Source organism: Emydura macquarii, unplaced genomic scaffold, assembly GCF_026122565.2.
Source record: "Emydura macquarii macquarii isolate MOO-44397 ecotype Brisbane River unplaced genomic scaffold, CSIRO-AGI_Emac_v2 contig_1253, whole genome shotgun sequence".
NCBI lineage: Eukaryota > Metazoa > Chordata > Testudines > Chelidae > Emydura > Emydura macquarii.
The window spans coordinates 97,357,535-97,376,558 of record NW_027131390.1 but is presented as its reverse complement, the minus strand read 5'-3'; the positions used below and the strand labels follow the sequence as shown (position 1 = coordinate 97,376,558).

Sequence of the window (19,024 nt, the reverse complement as noted above, 5' to 3'; positions counted from 1 at the left end):
GGGCACTCCGCTTGTGACCGGCTGCCAGCTAGACATGGAGCCATTGATCACTACTCGTTGAGCCCTATAAGCTGATAAGTTCTTTATTTCACACATTCTGTACTGATCATATTCATTACAGGATAATTATTTTAGAAAAGTTTTTGAGCACTTTAGAAAACTGCGTTGGGAATTGGCTATATGTTATATCCCTTTCCCCTACTCTTTCTCTGTCTAATCTACTTCTATTCTGAGCTCTCTAGGGCAGAGACTGTGAGCTGCAGTCCCTGGTCTGCTATGGCTGCTTTGTACCTCTCAGATAGTGCAAAATGGCCATGTCCAGAGGATGGCAGTGGAGAATTCTTTTATGTAGAAAGTTCCAGAGGGGTAGCCGTGTTAGTCTGTACACAGCAAAAACAACTAGAACCCTGTAGCACCTTAAAGATTAACAAACTTCTGCGGGCATAAGCTTTTGTGGGCTGCAACCCACTTCGTCAGATGCATGAAATGGAAATCACAGATAGGAGATATATATATACATCCAAGAGTAAGAAACAACAATGGGGAGGGCAAGTTCTAACAAAGTCAATTCAATTAGAGGAGATGAGGCCTATTCACAACCTTTGATTAGAAGGTGAGAATGTGTGAACAGTGACAATTACTTCTTGTAATGAGATTACCATTCCAAGTCCCTGTTCAGACCCAGTCTGACTGAATCAAGTTTGCATATGAGTTCCAGCTCTGCAGTTTCTCGCTGCAGTCTGTTTTTGAAGTTTTTTTGTAGAAGCATGGCAACTTTCAAGTCAGCTACAGAGTGTCCTGGGAGATTGAAGTGCTCTCCGACTGGTTTATGAATGTTACCATTTTTTTATGTCTGATTTGTGTCCATTTATTCTTTTGCGTAGTGACAGTCCGGTTTGGCCAATGTACATGGCAGAGGGGCACTGCTGGCATATGATGGCATATAGTACATTAGTAGATGTGCAGGTGAATGAGCTCCTGATGGTGTGGCTGATGTGGTTAGGACCTGTGATGGTGTCACTAGAGTCGATGTGCGGGCAGAGCCGGCAACGGGGTTTGTTGCAGGGATAGGTTCCTGGGTTAGTGTTCTTGTTGTATGGTGTATGGATGCTGGTGAGTATTTGCTTCCGGTTGGGGGGCTGTCTGTAAGCAAGGATAGGCCTGCCTCCCACGGCTTGAGAGAGTGAGCGATCATCTGCCAGGATAGGTTGTAGATCCTGAATGATGTGTTGAAGAGATGTATATATATACCTCCTACCTGTGATTTCCATTTCATGCATCTGACAAAGTGGGTTGGAGCCCACGGAAGCTTATGCCCGCAGAAATTTGTTAGTCTTTAAGGTGCTACAGGATTCTTGTTGTTTTTACTCTTTATGAAGGCAAACTCTCACCAGATGGTGTAAAACTTCAAGAGATAGCATAGACCCATCCAGAGACAGCCGCCTCCCCTTACTCCTGCTCTGGCATCAGAGGCATATCAGGGAAGGAGAAAGGCATGGTGGGAGTTGATTGGCTGGAATCTTGGTGGAATGGAGTTTACCATCTTACACCAGTGGCATGAACTAGTACAGTCCCTCAGCATCTCTAACTTAAGCTGGGGTTGAGCAGTGCTGGATCAGGGAGTCATAAACCGAGTTAGGCTGCAGGGGAGAATCTACTCTTGGGTTTCTTGTCCATATGGAAAACACCTGACATTCTGTGAATTATACAGAAAATAAATAGTAGTTAATAATAATGGCAACCAGCTGTTACTATATTCATTTTTTAATGGAGCTAATTTTCTAAACATTATGATTAACAAAAGGAATTTCACAAGGGGAGATTTTTTAATTAAAACACAAGTTTTTTTTATATTTTTTGCGGGTGGGGTGGGGAGTTAATTCAATAGCTGTTGATTAGTTTGACAAATGCGGTACTTGAAACATTTATTTTTCAAGTGTTACAAAGAATTGTTTTGTCTGTCAATTAAAATATACTGGAGTAGGGGCTCAGATAATATGCTGATGTGAGTGATATCAGAAGAAGAACAGAATAAAATACACAATCACTTCTTCCCTATTCATTATTACTATGCTACTCTAATGCAACTGTCTCACAGTAGTGTTCTAGCATTATCATTTTTTAAAAATGACTGCAAATTAGCTACATGACCGTTACATCTCAGTAGATATTTAATTAGTTTACAAATCTGCTGTATGAAATAATGAACACTAATCACAACACAGCTGCTAAATGTCCATCGTAGGGCTGTAGCTATGCTGACATAAATAGGTACTGTACAATATCTGGGGCTATCCCATGTCGTTTCAGGCTCATGCAAACATACACACCCTAAATCTTTGTAATCGCACAGGACATAGCAAAATTACACCATTGCCATAGCCAGAACATCAGTTTGATGCCTGGGTCTATCTCCTTCCTCAGTGAGTGGCAGGCCTCTTTTGAAGAACTTTACTTGATGTCTGATGGTCTCAGTACAGTGGCAGATTTCTTTGATGGACTGTATCGCTCAACCATTGGGCCACTCTGGTGTTTGCTTAGTGAATTGCTAACAGCCCCCCTTATTCACAATACTGAATACTCTGGCATATACACAACCTCCACGCTTCCTGTCTTCACTGGTGACAATGGTTTACAGCTGACCTGTGACTGAGGAAGCATCAGGAAAGAAGGAAGAGTGTTAGATAAGGATGTGTCACTCTTACATCATAGAGAGTCTTCACATATCTGGGTTGCAGCTAAATAATTAGTTCTTTCCCTCTGCCATAGACTGGAGTATCTCTGGTAATTATAAGGCTTTTCTCAGTATGATATCAAGCCCTGATCTATGACCAGACTAATAAATCTGGTGGGGAAGGAAAAGGAATGATATCTGGGGCAAACTGTGTAGTACCATAGTGACAGTGTCAGAGGAGGAGAAACATTCTCCATCTTCTTTGACAGAATTTAACCTAATGTCAAACAATAAGACAGAAAGTGAATCCCGACAACATGGAAGCTATCATACTGTGTCAGGGATTTGTCTAGATGAAGGTACAAACCCCTACATGTTCTACTTGGGATTTAGTGCTGCCCTTTTCCAGTTTGGCACACAGCTCCTGAGAGCCTGCTAGAACTCTCATTGCTTCTAGAAATAGACAGAAACAGAAGCTGGAAGTGCTTTTCCAATCTGTGACTGACCAGGAGACCGTGAGCCCTCCTTTCATTTTCCATGACCTTGTTACTATGTGGCCATTTTCCACACCCTGGTCACCTCCAGGCTGTGTCACTCTGGGTACATCTACAGAAAAACAAAAAAACCCACCCCATACACAACCCAAACCAAACTAAAAAAAAACAGAGGCAGTTAGTCTCAGAGGCCAGGTCAACTCACTTGGGCTCATGCTATAAGTCTAAAAATAGCAATGTAGATGTTCCTGGAGCCCAGGTTCTGAGACCCTCCCTCCCCCACCAGCTAGGTTTCAGAGTCTGGGCTCCAGCCCATGTGGGAATATTGACACTGCTATTTTTAGCCCTTTATCGTGAACCTGAGTCAGTTGACCCAGGTTCTGAAGCTTGATGCCGTGGGGATTGTTTTGCAGTGTAGACATACCCTCTCATGTGACATGTCTTGTTCTATGGCAAAACTCCTAGTGACCTCAGTGGTAGCTGACTTAGCACCTGCTAGGATCAGGGTCAGATTCATCACGGCCCCATTTGGACAACCTTTACTCCTGTAAGTGTCTCTCTGCTCCTCTGAGTAATCCCACTGGAGTCAAAACGACTACTCAGTAAATCCTCGCCAGTGTGAGTCAGGTGTTGCACAGTGGGGCCCTCTCTATACATTGTAATTTACAAATCATTCCACAGGTTGGCATCACATTAAAACACTGTTTTTTAATTTTTAATTTTTAGCATTAATTCAAAACCACACTTTTTATCCTGCTCTCATTCTTACCGTCATTTGCCTCATTATGATCAGGATTAAAAAGGAAGGATGAAAAAGAGCTTTGCTATTTCAGGGATGTGATTCTAGGTTATTTTAGCTAAGAATGCAGCACATCAAGAAGAGCAAACGATTTTGAAAAATAAGAATGAAAATAGCACATTTAATATATTTATTTAGGAATTTACTTCATTACCATTAATTAAGATCCCACTGGATCATGAACTACGCTAGATTTTTTTTTTTTTTTTGCAAATAGAAGCGTTTTTGCCAAGAGGGTTTATCAAATCTCTCCCAGTACTAATTATGATGAAATAAAGTTATGTAAGCAAATCTCTTCCAAAAGATGAATTTACCAGATTGTATGTTAATTGTACTTTGAACCTGGGTTTACTTGGTTGAGTAAATTAAGCTTTCAACAATGCTAGAGCAGTAAGGCACTAATTCAGCATCCATTAAGCACATGTCTAACTGCAAGTGTGTGAGTAGTCCCACTGCCTTCTCATTGGCTAAAGTCAGGTACATGCTTTTTCTTATAATGGGATCATAATTGAAAATAGATATGATTTCTGTAGACTTGTTTGAGATGGTGCTTATTATTGTGTAGGAAAAACCTGCTTTTAAAAGGTCAAATTTAGGAGAAAAAGGAAATTATAAAGAATCTCTCATATTAATACAGTGACACAAAGAACAGCTGGAAGACCTATGAGCTTTTGTAGTTTGGCAACAGATACATGCAAATCACTGTCAGGAAGGAAGGAAGAATAAACCTACATGCATTACAGCTATGACAAACACAGTTGAACACAGAACAGAGGAGCAGAAGTCTTTGAAAGTGGTAGAAAGGCACATGAAAATAGGATGGGTTTATCTGTTTGTTTGTTTTTAAAATAAAATCCTAGGCGTAAAACGTCTGTTCGCTTTGGGAACCCTCTTATAGCTTGATGATTGAGATGGCAATTTTTTTCAGTTTTCTAATATTTAGAATATTTTCTAAACATTGGAAGAGGCAAAGGTGAATAGACAATTAATATACAGGCAACAAATTGTTCTTTCTACATACAAGATAATGGGATTTTTTATATTCTGCTGACCTGAATTACCTTAAGGACCATAACAGCTCATCTCCAAGAATGCTTCTGTTTGATAAGGCTGGATTTTGCTGAGGGCACCAAATTCTGACAGAAAAGCTATTAGGCTTCTACAAAACAGTCATTTTAGTATCCTGGATAACCAAACCATGTTCTTTATTTCTGTTATATTAATGTATGTATTTGTTTATGCATATATAGTTATGGGTAAATCGATACATCTTTATTTTTGCTGATCCCTTCTGAATATATCATTCAAGATCCCTTCAAAACCACTTACTATTATGAGAACAATGACCTTGTCAAAGTAATCAATAACATGAAATGCCTATAATAAATACAAATATGAACTGACATAAATATATGAACATGGAATAAACAGAAAATAAAGTCACATAAAATAAAACCAGCTATGCAATTCAAAGCAAAAGGAACCTTGATTGAAATATGCAGATAAAATATGTTGAATTTTAGCAAAAAGCTGTCAAGTTAAACAGTTTGAAATGTGCCTCAGAGGGAACTCTTGTGGAAACCAAGCCAATGATTAATTAGAAGAACAGTCCAAATCTACAGAGGCAAGGCAGAAAAATGTGATGCCTTTAATGCAGAACTGAGCATACTCTGGAGACAATGGGCTAGATTACCAAAGGGATTTGGGCTTGTCTACATGGATCAGTAATGTGCACTACACAGGGGTGTGATTTCTAAAGCACACTAAGGTGTTGCACACTAACTAGTTTGTGTAGACCCTGTGTCATGACTGGGGCTTCAGCAATCAACCCTAGTGGTTGGAGCAGTAGTCAGCAGTTGAGGCCAGGGATCAGAGCCAGAGTCAGGAGTTGGAGACCAGGGACAGGGATCAAGGGACAGGGACAAGGCAGGAACCAAGAACAGGTCAGGGATGCAGGAACCAGGGTCAAGTCAAGAGAGCACGGCTCAGCACGGCTCAGCAGTCAGGTGAGAAGGCAGACTCCAATGTAGCAGCCAGCCAGGAATTCACCCAGTTGCATGGACAATTTCCTGTGCCTCTTTCTGTCTTAAATAGTGCAGCCAGACCAACCGGTTGGGCTGGGCACTCCTCCAGTCAGGACACCCATGGGACATGTCTCTGGTAGGGCCAGGGTTCCATTAGCCACTCAGCCCACCAGTTAGTGACAAGTGGGTGGCTGGTGGCTGGGATGCAAGGATTGCCTGGGGACTAGACAGTCCGAGTTGAAGACCCATACATCCTCATATCACCCTCTCCCATAGGGTGCCTTCAGGTCATCCGGGAGCCCAGGTTTTCAGGGTGATCACAAGGAAGACTTTCATCAGTTCGGGGGCAGGACATTCTCTCCAGGTTCTCAGGAGCATTCCTCGGGCCTCTAGCTCTCCCAATCGATCAACTACCAAAGTTTTCCTTGTTTGACCTTAGAATCGAGGACTTCATGGACAACATACTCACCATGACCCTGGATGTGTATTGGTGGTGGGGTCTGATGAGGAAATGGGTCTTTTAGATATAGCTTTAGGAGTGACACATCAAAAGAGGGTGCAATCTAAAGGATTGAGGCAGCTCAAAGGTAACAGGGTTGATTTGTTGACAGATCCGATAGGGGAAGAGGATGGTCTGTCTATGTGGAAATGTTTAGCTGATAGCCATAGCTGGCCCATAGAGAATGTGGAACCCTTGTGCTGTCATTGGTTTGCATATCACTTCTCATCTTCTTTTGCTTCTTTAAGGGGGTTCTTTAGCTTCCTTTGGGTCTGGCAGATCTGCTGTATCCAGTCTGAGACTTCTGGGTTGGAGGAGGTTATGGGTAACTCCAAATGGATTGGGAACAAAACTTGTAATTTGTGAAGAAAGGGCTTTGCCCAGTAGAGAGATATTCTGTGTTGTTATATGTGAACTCCAGATAAGGTAAGAGAGAGAGCTAGTTGTTCTGGTGATGACTGATCTAATACCAGAGGTACTGTTCTAGTATTTGTTTTACTGTCTCTAGCTAGCCATTCATATTGGGATGGTAGGCAGACATGGGGCAGGAGTGAACCCCTAATATTCAGAAGGCTTCATGCCAGAAATGAGAGATGAATTGTGGACCATGATCGGAGGTGATTGGATCTGGGAGCACATTAAAGCAGACAACCTGGTTCACCCATAGCCAGGTTATTTTCTCAGAGGAGGGCAGGCAGGTGCAGGGGACAAAGTGAGCCATCTTTGTGAGATGGTCCACAGCCATCAAAATCATCATATACTATTGGACTCAGGTAGCTCCATGATGAAGTCTAATGCAATAGTATATGAGGAGATTTTGAAAGACCAGTAAATGGGCCAGAGACCACTTGCTAGTGTAATATTGATTATCATACTTGTTGCTAACAGCAGCCGAAATTGTTAGGCCTTTCTGCAGGCCTGACAACTTTGTCATGACTAAGCCAGGAGGGAAAGGAGCCTCTTGCTCAACCTTTGCCTGACCCTGCACCTCTCCCTGATGCTTTGCTGGACATGCTGGGATCTGTCTCAGGAAAAAGACCAAGAAGCTTATTTATGCATGCCTTCTGGGAGATGTTTTTCCGGGCCTCAAGACATGCAGATTCTGCAGGAACACATCTAGTTAATTAGTACTCTGAGGCAATCTCTTGATTAGCTTTTGAAAATGCATTCCCAACAAGTATTTTCTTGACGTGTTATTGTCTATTAACAAGGATAAACGGGGGGGAAAAGTTTGGACTCTTTGGAATCTCTTCTTAGACACAACTTTGGGATCCTCCTCTGACAGCTGGAAGACCAGGCCAGCTGGAAAGCTGCTGCTGTTTCCAGTTGAAAGCCGCCCCAACCTTTGGTACATTTTTAGGGTTGGCAGTGTTTTCCTAACCTGTTACAGACGTGTGTAAATGCTTGAGCCTAAGTAAAGTATAGCTTTAAAGTAAGAGCACTCTTGTGCTATACTGTTTCTACCAGTCCATCTATCAACTGCATGGTCATGTCTTCCTTTGGTTTATTTCCTGACACCACCTTGCACAGAGTAAAGTTACCAGAACTTTGGGTTGGCAGAACCCTGGGTAACAATAGCTGCCTGGGTTCTAGGTGAAGTTTGTAAGGGTTGAAGGAGTCCAAGGGGTTTACTGCGTGGTGCCTTGCTGTAGGTGCATACAGTACAGGAGGTGACATATACCTGTGTTGTCATTTGCATTCAGGGCCACCAAAAGAAACAAAATGCTAAGTGTTGGGTCTTGCCCCACCAGAGGAAATCATGGCATGGTTCCAGGACTGCAACTCGTAGGAATCTCGGGAAATGTATATGCATCCCTTCATGAAAGTTAGCCCATTTCAGATGTCATGTGAGTCCTTGTTATAGCTTACTATTCATTAGGGGCAGTCCATGTGGTAGAGGATGCATGGATTAGGGCGGGCAGTTCCTGGTAAAGCCAAGATCTACAACCAGGAAGTTATAGGGCTTAAGATCTCTTGATTAGGCCCCTTTGAGTTAACATCATATTCTCCCTCTTGGAATGGAGCATTAGCCTTGTCATTCTGTGGTCCCAGGGAGTAAGAGATAAAGTCAAATGAAAAAAGAATAGGGACCACTGAAGTTGTCCCCCTATATACCATAATACCTAAAACTAAGGACATTTGGACTGGTGTCTTCATTGTTAATAGAGATAAAAGTAGCATTTTGAAACATGACCTCCATGACAATTTTCCAAGTGAATGGCTATATGATATTAATGTACATTAATTGATTACGTAAAAGTTTGTTCTCCCAAACTGTTTGCAAACATTTTCAATTTTACCACAAAAACGTCACAAGTCAAATAACAGCTGTTCCTCTGAGGTCTTGTCCTAGTCTATATAAAATAATGTACTCTAGGTAAGTAACAGGAAACTGAAATAATTCACAACCAAAGAAACAGCTACTGCAGTAACTTCAAAACAATGGCAGGATGATCTCATTTTCTCACTGTTGATAAAAACCTAACCTTGGCATTCTGCACTAGCAACATGTAACATGCTAATCCCTTAGGCAATCCTAAAAATAGTAAATAACAGTATCTGAGCCTTGTTGTATTATTTTCACAAGGTGATAGGGTGGTACTGTAGGTATGAATTCACTGTGGCCACATTCTTTAGTACAATAAGCGTTCCTAGCCTAGTATACTAGTCCATGAGCAAACATTTCCCCAGTGATTCTTTTCTTTCAGACCATGTTTCTCCCCTATCTGAAGCCTCTATTGACTTCCCATCCCCTGCTGACCTAAATTTAAGATTCTTTTAAGATTTTGACATGGTGTATGTTGTGTCTTGTAAGAATCAAGCACAGTGCTGGTGCTCAACAAATAACAAAAACAGCAGCAACATGTTAATCTGCCTCATGGCCAGTTCATATAGAACAGGTGATCCAAGCCCATCCAACTCCCACACTTCACTTTGATTTAACCCAGATCCCTTGGTTAATCCACAGACAAGTGCTGGTTTGTGGCATGTATATGCCTTTTGTTGCTTGTTCTTGCGTGGTAGTTGGCTAACTGATCATGGACATGCATTCCTGCAGTGTTGTGTATTGTATCTGGATAGGTGAAGATCATTTTAGGATTGGCAGTGTAGCTCCTGTTTAATGGGTGTGAGTTTGTGTAGACTGTTGAGCCTTGTGTGTGTGTGATTTCTGTGTCTACATATGTTTGTTACATTAACATTGTTCCCCACCATTTTACAGTGAATGCCTCTGTTGGCAGTAAGTGCTTTGCAGCTGTAATGAGTCTGTGTGGCAATAAGTCATGATCAAGGGGTTTTTTTTTTGTTTTTTTTTTTTAATATGCACTCTTTGACTCAGACTCTTTGAGTCTGAATTAGCATGTGGACCAGGTGTATCTGTTGTTATCTAGGTAGACCCTGCTGTACCTTATCACTGGCATATTTGGCAGCCCAGGTCTCCATACTATTTGCGTCGATTAGTTAGGTGAATACAAACACTTATTTTGGGTGGTTGTACTGATGTCCAATCTTGATGCAAAGCTGCTGCTGTTTGGCTATATTCTCTTTATCTAATGTAACTGGTGCCTGCTTTACACAACATCATTATCTGCAGCCCACTCATGCAGCCGTCTGATATCGTACAGTCAAAGATGCTTATAACTGGGCCTCACCATGTACCATGTGCCCTTAAATGGACAGGCTCTCCTAAAATCTGTTCTTCTAGAATTATCTGTGCCATCCTTCCTCCACTAAAGAGGCAGCTGTTACTTCTCACAGGATTAACATCAATTTATGCATACATGCTCCTCCTACTTTTCATATTTGCAAGGAATGCTGGGGGGTGGAGTAGGTCAAGGGCACTTATGGCATAGGCCTTCTTTTGACATACGCCCTTTTGTTCCTTCTCCCAACAAGCACAAATGCAAACCACATTTTCTTCTTACTGGAAAGCACAGAAGCGCCTTGCTAATGTGGCTTTGCAGCTGGGACAAAAAACTTGGTGCAATTTGGGATGCACAAGGATTATGGGTTTTAATGGAAGTTATTCTTCTTTTCTAATTCAGCAGACAATATGATAGCATAAAGGCCACAGTGCTGAAGACATTTAGAAAGCACATTGTTAATTAACATTATCAGAGCTGATTAATGTAATCTTATAAATTGCATTATAAATTATGGTCAATATTTTCAAACTTGGGTGATTAAAGTTAGGCACCTAAATAAGTGGTCTAATTTTCAGAGGTGCAGAAGTTCAAACAGCTCTCACAGAAGCCTGCTAGGCACCTATGTTTGAAAAGGTCCATATTTCCAGTGACAATCTAGGTGAAATATATTCCTTGTTGTTACTTTTCTAACTCTTAATTTTTAAATGTGCCACTCTCGTTTTGATGTACTTTAGGACCACACAATGTTGATTTAGCAGCAATCAGCACTTACAGTTTTTTGGTTATGCTCTAACACATTAATCTACTGTATCACACAGCACTGAAAATGTTCCTATGAACTGCAGTTAAAAAAATAATATGGCATGCTTAATTCCTACTAAGTTTTACACACACGTTACCTCCTTGTCAAGCATGCACATGCTGCAGAGCTAAGTAAATAACTTTATGTATTTGTTATTGTCAATCTTGTCGCTAGGCACTGGTTATTGATAAAGTGGTGTGGTTAATTATTAAAGAATGCCAAGCATGTTCCAGATGAATGTAATTACTTCTGGCTTCCCGCCCCCAGGTGCTTAATGTGATGGATTCCAACCAGAGGCATATTTTCCATTCCCACCATCTTGATTAATGACAGAAGCAACAGGTTATCCTCTCCAAGTGGCCAACTTATAACCACTCTGCATGCAGAATTCTTACTGAAGTTCTGCTCATGAAGGGGCTGCAGGATCATGCCTAAAGGCAGTAATGGGACTATTAGCTCATTGAGACTAGGACTGTGATATTTCTTCATTCTGACAACTGAGTTTTCCTTCTTATTCTTAAACCTTTGTCTTCTATGCCCCCACTCACATAAGAGACCCAAAAATACAGATTAACATCAGTGCTGCTTCTTGAACAAAGATTTTTTTCTTTCCTTATTTCATGGCATTTTGTAAAACTTAATATTTATTTGTAAAATATGTTAAGATTCTTGGATGAAAGGCAAAGTCTTGTTGTTATTATTATGGATTCTATGCAACCTGACTTTTATAATAATTTTCACACAGAAACTGAAACCAACACATTTTACCCAAGATTTTCACAGATTTTGCACCTGAAAACTTTTTTCATCTGCAACCCAGTCTTCTTATAGTGCTTGGCAAAAAGACCATGATCCAGCAAATTACTTAAGCATGTGTTCAATTTTAAAACATATGCTTAAATCCATCCACATGCACATACCTAAGTGCTTTGTTGAATAGGAACAGACTTAACATACGTTTATGAATCAGGGCCAAAACCAACAATAATCCAGAATCTGAATAAATCTATAATAACAGAAACTTCCCTTTGTACTTTTTGGTCAGAAATCTATCTGGGTTGGAGTATTAACACACTATATTACAATACTACTTTTAGCATAACATTTTTAATTACTGTTCTTACCAGTTGCTCTCCTTGTACTCCCCATGCTGCATACTGTAAAACTGAATCCTCCACTTCTGGAGGGTTTAACTCCCAAACTTCCCTTGAAAAAATGTAAACATTTTTACTTGAACACATTAACACAACCTCATTTTTTTAAACAATGAAAATCATATTGTATAGAAAAAAAATTACTTACCTCGTATGTATGTTATAAATCACATATGAAGCCGTATAAGAATAATGAAAAACCTGTAACAAGAAAGAAAGACGGTGCTGCATGACAACTATAAATACTGGATCTAAGTGTGAAGGATAAATCACCAATATTTATAGTCAATATTTATAGTATTATAATCTTCTTTATAGCCAATGAATGAAAAACTTGGATTCCTATTGTGCTGAAAACTAACAGCAAAACACATAATAGGAAACACAGACTTCCTCATATTTAACATTTGAAAGGTGTGAAATAACATTACTTGTTTTCAATTTAGTGAACTGAATTAGCAGACATCTCTGCACTATGCAATGCTAAAATAAGACCACCAGATCTAACGCTGCTGCAGTGGGCAGTGGACAATAATACCTTCCTTTCAGTTCAGAAATCGTAAAAAGTGGCTTGACTTTTCTGTGACTCACTTTCCCTCGCTGTGAAATAGGAATAATGCCACTTCTGGGCAGTGCTTTGAGATCTATAGATGAGAAGTGCTATTTAATAGCTAAATCTAATAATAATAAAACAATAATGAGAATGCAAAGGGAATATGGAAGAAAGGGACACCTGAAAATGTGGATATCACTAATGGAGCAATCTCTCTCAAAGAATAATGTGTTAATGCAACAGGGGTGTTGCTTTGGGGGGAGTGGAATAACTCACAACGTACTGAATTTTAAAAATAAAATAGGAATATAATTAGAAATGCAACGTCCTATGAAGTACCCAAATCCCCCAAAAGCATTTCCCCAAATGGATTAACAGAGAGACTGATCTAAGGGTGTCAACCACATTTTAAAATTTTGTTTTTCCCATGTATCCTTTGAATTCCAAACATATAAGCACTTCCCCCAAGGAAACTACAAAAATTACTAAGCTCCCTCCACATTCACACACATCAACATATAACAATTAACGGTATTTATTGAACATTAGTAAAATATTAAAATTGTTCAATCCAATGAGACCCTCAAACCCTTCACAACTCTTACCCACCCTTCCTACCTTATTGGGCCTTTGAATACTAGTACATTGTAAGTAAATAATATAAGCTGATGTCTCAAGGAAATCTTTACTGATATACTATTTGGAAGCAATTGTACAGACAGATTTACATATTATTCTATATTATCCCCACATTCTTAATTTCTAAGGATATCTGATTGGGAATGGAATTGTTGCCATTTTACGGCCCAGTTCTGTCACCTTTCCTGACATGGAGAAATACTACTCTACGACTAGTCCCATAGAAAACAACCACCCTATCAGTTTTGATGTTTGGAGAGTCTATATCATGGGAGATGAATATGGAATTAAGAGTTGACGAACATCTAAAAAACAAGGGCTGTTTTCACAAAACAAAACAAAATTAGGCAAGAGGATACTGAGAAACGTGCACAATGTAAGAGGACACTTTAAATATAATTGGAAATAACTTAAAATGTTTTAATAATGACATAACTTTTATATCAAACACACTTTATTTCATTTATGAGAGTTCTGTATATTTTCACAATAAGAAACAGAAAAAGTAAAGTGTTAACCAGAGTGTATATTAGGAAGACATATTGATGTGCGAAGTTATTTTGATAGGTTTAACTACCAACTATTATTACATAAAAAGTGAGGGATATTTTATACTCCATTTAATTCCTTCTCATTTTTTTACTTAAAAATCTTGATCTAAATATTTATGAAAGTATCAGTGACTCCAGAATGATTCCTACAGCTGGAAGACACTGACATTATAGAAGGTTACTTACAAAGGAATTTTGTCATTTTTCTTGAATCTTTCATGATGGCTTAATTTAAAAAAAGGAGCACTATTGATAAATAACTAATAAGAAGACGGGTAGTTCACAGTAGTTGCAACAGGCAGGCACTCTAAAAAACAATCACTGTCTAGAATCAAACATGCAAGCAATTTCACTCTCTGAACTCTCATTGCTATAATGTGAGTTATATCCTCAGACATGCTCCAACTGCTTTGTACTGTCGTGGAAGCCTAATGCTAGATTACCCAGCCCCGCTAAGATTTCACTGATGTTTGGGTATCTTCTGGTGGCACAGAGATGATGCCGTGGCTCCTAGGCCATTCTTCTCTTGACCCCTAGCACATAGGGAGTGGTCAGGGAAAAGAGGGCACGGCCATGGACATCCCTATTCCTTTTTGGAGACAAGATCAATTAGCTTAAATCAGAGGAGCTCTGAGGTTGGCTTTATTTATGCTGCAGACTGGATTGGCAATCAGACAGATCCGGGACCTGAGGGATGAAATGATAGCTTAACTCTAACTTGGTTCTCTCCCACCAGCCTCACATCAAGCTCAGCCCAGACAGACCAGAGAATCTGACCCTGTATATTCATAGCTTCTTTTGTGAAGGTTGTGTTTCATCACCTGCTTTGTAAGATTTAATTCTAAATGGTCTGATTTTTCCCTTTCACCTCTGCATCCCCAAACATTTCTTATATTCCCTGCCATCTAGTAATTACAGTAGAGACCACAAAACATGCTCAAAGACCACATCATAGCTAACTTTTCAAAGATAGCCTGAGTTACCTTAGCTGTAATTCTAACTGAAGTGAAGTTCACTAGTATCTGATGAAAGTAGAGCATACGGAAAAAAAGAAGGGAAGAACATAATGAGAGCAGAGAAAGGAATGTCCTGCTAAGTATAGGGAGGAGAGTGAATGTTTGGGAAAGCAGGGAATGCCTCTTGCAGATGGTTCAGAGCGGGAGGGGCAATGTAACCATACTTGCTGTGTTTTGCTGTTTGCCAGAGGCTGGGAATGACCGACAGGATGGATCACTTGGTGATTACCTGTTCTATTAATTTCCTTTGAAACACCTGGCATTGGCCACTGTCGAAAGACAGGATACTGGGCTAGATGGACTATCGGTCTGTCATGGCCAGTATGGCCATTCTTATGTTTTAAAAAGTTGAATGCAGTAGGATTCAGTATGAATGGAGTAATTGATGGTTCAGTAGGATCACCATCTGCACCGTCATGATCAAGTCTTTATCTTTTATCAGATTATTCACTGCAGGAAAATGAAGAAAGGACAGTGGCCTGGCATTATTCAACAATATTCTTGTATCTTTCAGAGAGGTCACTGTGAGGACATTGCAGTGGAAACATGAAAGTAGATGTCCCAGTATGGGATGTATGCTTGCTAAGTCTCACTGGTCTATGGCAAATAAATAACATTGGACTTATCTGTTGTGATAGATTAGAAAATGTTCCCCACATCGGCGGACAGTGTTGATTTAGGAGCTCTGAAATAGCCTTTTAGATAAGATAGACAGCATATGACCCCTCTGAATATTTTCTTTATTTTTTCTCCCAGCACTGGACATTGAGTAAGCTGTGAATTCTACATGTAACGGCTAATGCATATTGCATAGTTCTTCTCAACAACAGCCCTTCAGAATCTTCCATCGATTTGTAAACTGAATACAGACTTTCATCTGAGTGTGTTCAACAGTGAAAACAGTGTTGGAAAATATTCCTCTGCATTTGTGTATGAGAAATCAACCTAAGAAACTGACCCAAAAGAAAAAGTAGCTTTAAGACAAATAGCTCCAGTCAAAACATCTTGGAATAACAATCTATTATTCAGCAAAGAGTCAATAATAAAAAAACTTATCAATCATGATCTGAACCTTCAGTTGATATATTGTCCTAGTTTTTAGCAATGTCCTTTTATTTTCTGTCTGTCAAAGTATGTCTTAGTCTTGCTGGGGTTCTTAAAAATGAAATATTGTCAGGGAGCTCGATGCACAATTTAGCAAGATGTAAGAAAACGAAGTATAATATATGCCCAGCTGCCAAATGTGCAGTTTCATGGCTCCACTAATTCTGTAATGTACTCCAGGAAATAGTCAGTCGAAAGGAGTGATTTAGAACACATTTCTCAGCAGTGGAGTTTTCGGCCAAAATACAGCCCAGAAAACCCAACTAATAACACCATCTGTGAGGTGGTGAGTGTTCTCAGCTCCCATCGAAATCGATGGGAAATGACAGAACTCGAACTGCACAAGATTAGGCTTTCAAGGTGTTTGGGGAATCCAAATACTATTTAACTGTATATTCTAACCCTATTCTCTACAATATAACCTGATAATATTATTTAAGGCCTTATTTACTTTGAGAAGCATTTGATTTAAATGAAACTACTTGCAAGGCACTTGGGATGAGTAAGAGTGGAAGAATCTGGCTCTATAAAAATAAATATGTTAAAATGAGCATTACCTGATGTGCTCTGCATTATTTCCTCCAGTCGTATTAAAATTTAGCTAGCGCTTCCAAGTGAATGAGACAGGTGTCTGATATGTATTATCCCACTATTGATTTTTGTTTATTATATGTGGATTTAACCTAATCCAACAAGAAAAATGCCTACCCTGGCTTCTAAATGCTCTTCCCAGTAATTAAAATTGCAATGCAAATATCATTAGAAAATTAAACCAGCAGCATATTCCAACATGACCACTGCCACTTATTTCCACAGGGACACTATGGCATGGAGAGAAAACAAGGTTACTTACCAGTAACTGTTGTTCTTCGAGATGTGTTGCTCATATCCATTCCAATTTAGGTGTGTGCGCGCCCCGTGCACAGATTCCCGGAACCTTTTTCCCTTAGCCTGCCCGCAGGGCCAGCTCAGGCGCCCCCTGGAGTGCCGCGCTCATGTCGCGGTATAAAGGGCACTGCTGGCCACGCGGGTCCCCAGTCCCTTCTTTCTGCCGATTCCGACAGCGGGGACGAGGGGTGGGTTTGGAATGGATATGAGCAACACATCTCGAAGAACAACAGTTACTGGTAAGTAACCTTGTTTTCTCTCTTCGAGTGATTGCTCATATGCATTCCAATTTAGGTGATTGAGTAGCCATACCCATGGAGGCGGGTAGGAGTCACTGACGAGCAGCTCTACTCAATACGGCTCTGCCAACAGCTGCGTCGTCTCTAGTCTGTTGGACAATGGCATAATGGGTCGTAAAGGTATGAACCGATGACCAGATGGCAGCCCTGCAGATGTCCTGCAGTGGCACGTTCTCTAGAAAGGCTGCCGAAGAGGCCTGAGCCCTAGTCGAATGTGCTGTCACCATTCCTGGTAAAGGCACTTTCGCTTGCTCATAACACGCCTTAATGCAAGACGTGATCCAAGAAGAGATTCGCTGGGCGGAGACGGGAGAGCCCTTCATCCTGTCCGCCACAGCCATTACGATTTACAAAAGGGTCTGGTCCTCTCCAGGTAGTGAGCCAGTGCCCTCCTGACATCCAGCGAATGCCATCTCTGCTCCTCTTCCGACCCGTGGGGTTTTGGGAAGAACACAGGGAGGAAAATGTCTTGGTTACAGTGGAATTGGGATACCACCTTAGGGAGGAAGGCTGGGTGAGGCCTTAACCTAACCTTATCTTTGTAAAAGACCGTATAGGGGGGCTCCGAAGTAAGAGCTTTTATCTCCGAGACCCTTCTAGCTGAAGTGATGGCCACCAAGAACGCTACCTTCCAGGAGAGAAGTAACAGGGAGCACGTGGCCATGGGTTCAAAGGGAGGTCCTGTGAGCATGGTGAGGACCAGGTTCAAGTCCCGGGGGAGGGTAGGGTCTCGCACCTGGGGAAACATCCTCTCCACCCCCTTCAAGAATCTAACCGACATGGGGTGGGAAAATAGTGACCTCCCTTGCAGTGGCTGGTGAAAAGCCGAAATGGCTGCCAGGTGAACCTTTAGGGATGCCAGGGCTAATCCCTGAGATTTTAGATACAGGAGATACTCCAGGATTACTTGTATAGGTGAGCAGGCTGGTGCGATACCTTTAGCCTCTGCCCACCCCGTAAAACGCCTCCACTTAGCCCAGTATGTAACCTGAGTGGAGGGTTTTCTGCTACCAAGCAGAATCTGCTGGACCTGCAATGAACAAGCTTTTTCACTTTCCGTCAACCAGAGAGCCTCCAGGCTGTTAGATGGAGGGAATCCAGGTCCGGGTGCAACAGGCGCCCCTGGTCCTGGGAGAGCAGGTCGTATCGCCTGGGGAGTGTAATCGGAGTGGCGATAGATAGGTGAAGCAGTGTACTGTACCAGTACTGCCTCGGCCACGCTGGGGCAATCAATATGACATTCGCTTTGTCCCTCTTGACTTTGAGGAGGACCTGAGGGATGAGCGGAATGGGAGGAAACGCATACATCAGGGCCCCTCCCCACTCCAGTAGGAACGCGTCGGAAAGGGAGTCTGGCTCTCGACCTCGAAGTGAGCAGTAATTGGGACATTTCCTGTTCAGCGACGACGCGAACAGGTCCAGTTGGGGAACACCCCACCTTTGGAAGATTAAAGCCGCCACCTCCTGGTGCAGCGACCACTCGTGCCTGGGGGAGAACGACCGACTGAGGCGGTCCACCTCGTCGTTCCTGCTCCCCGGGAGGTGATAGGCAATGAAAATGAAAATCGTGTCTCACTGCAAACTCCCAAAGACGCGTGGCTTCCCGGCATAGGGCCGAAGAACGCGCTCCCCCTTGCCTGTTCATATAGAACATGGCTGCTGTATTGTCTGTGAGGATCCGTACTGCCCTGCCCTTCAGGAATCTGAGGAAGGTTTTGCAGGCCAAACGGACCGCCCTTAGCTCTCAGACGTTGATGTGTAGGGCTTTCTCCATCGGTGACCATATCCCTTGGGTACCCAGATTGCCGCTGATGTGAGCTCCCCACCCCACATCCGAGGCATCTGTGATAAGGGTTACTGACGGAGCCAGATCTCTGAATGGGA

The 19,024-nt window shown here is 41.5% G+C and overlaps 1 protein-coding gene across 1 annotated transcript in view; it reads right to left on the bottom strand.

Moving 5' to 3' along the window:
- DPP10 (dipeptidyl peptidase like 10) overlaps window positions 1-19,024 on the bottom strand; it is a 397,481-nt gene that overhangs the window by 88,948 nt on the left and 289,509 nt on the right. The window contains exons 6-7 of the mRNA XM_067549556.1: window positions 12,239-12,291; window positions 12,061-12,142 (exon numbers count right to left, since the gene is read on the bottom strand). Of these exons, the coding sequence (XP_067405657.1) occupies window positions 12,061-12,142; window positions 12,239-12,291 (135 nt within the window). The remainder of the gene's footprint in view (window positions 1-12,060; window positions 12,143-12,238; window positions 12,292-19,024) is intronic.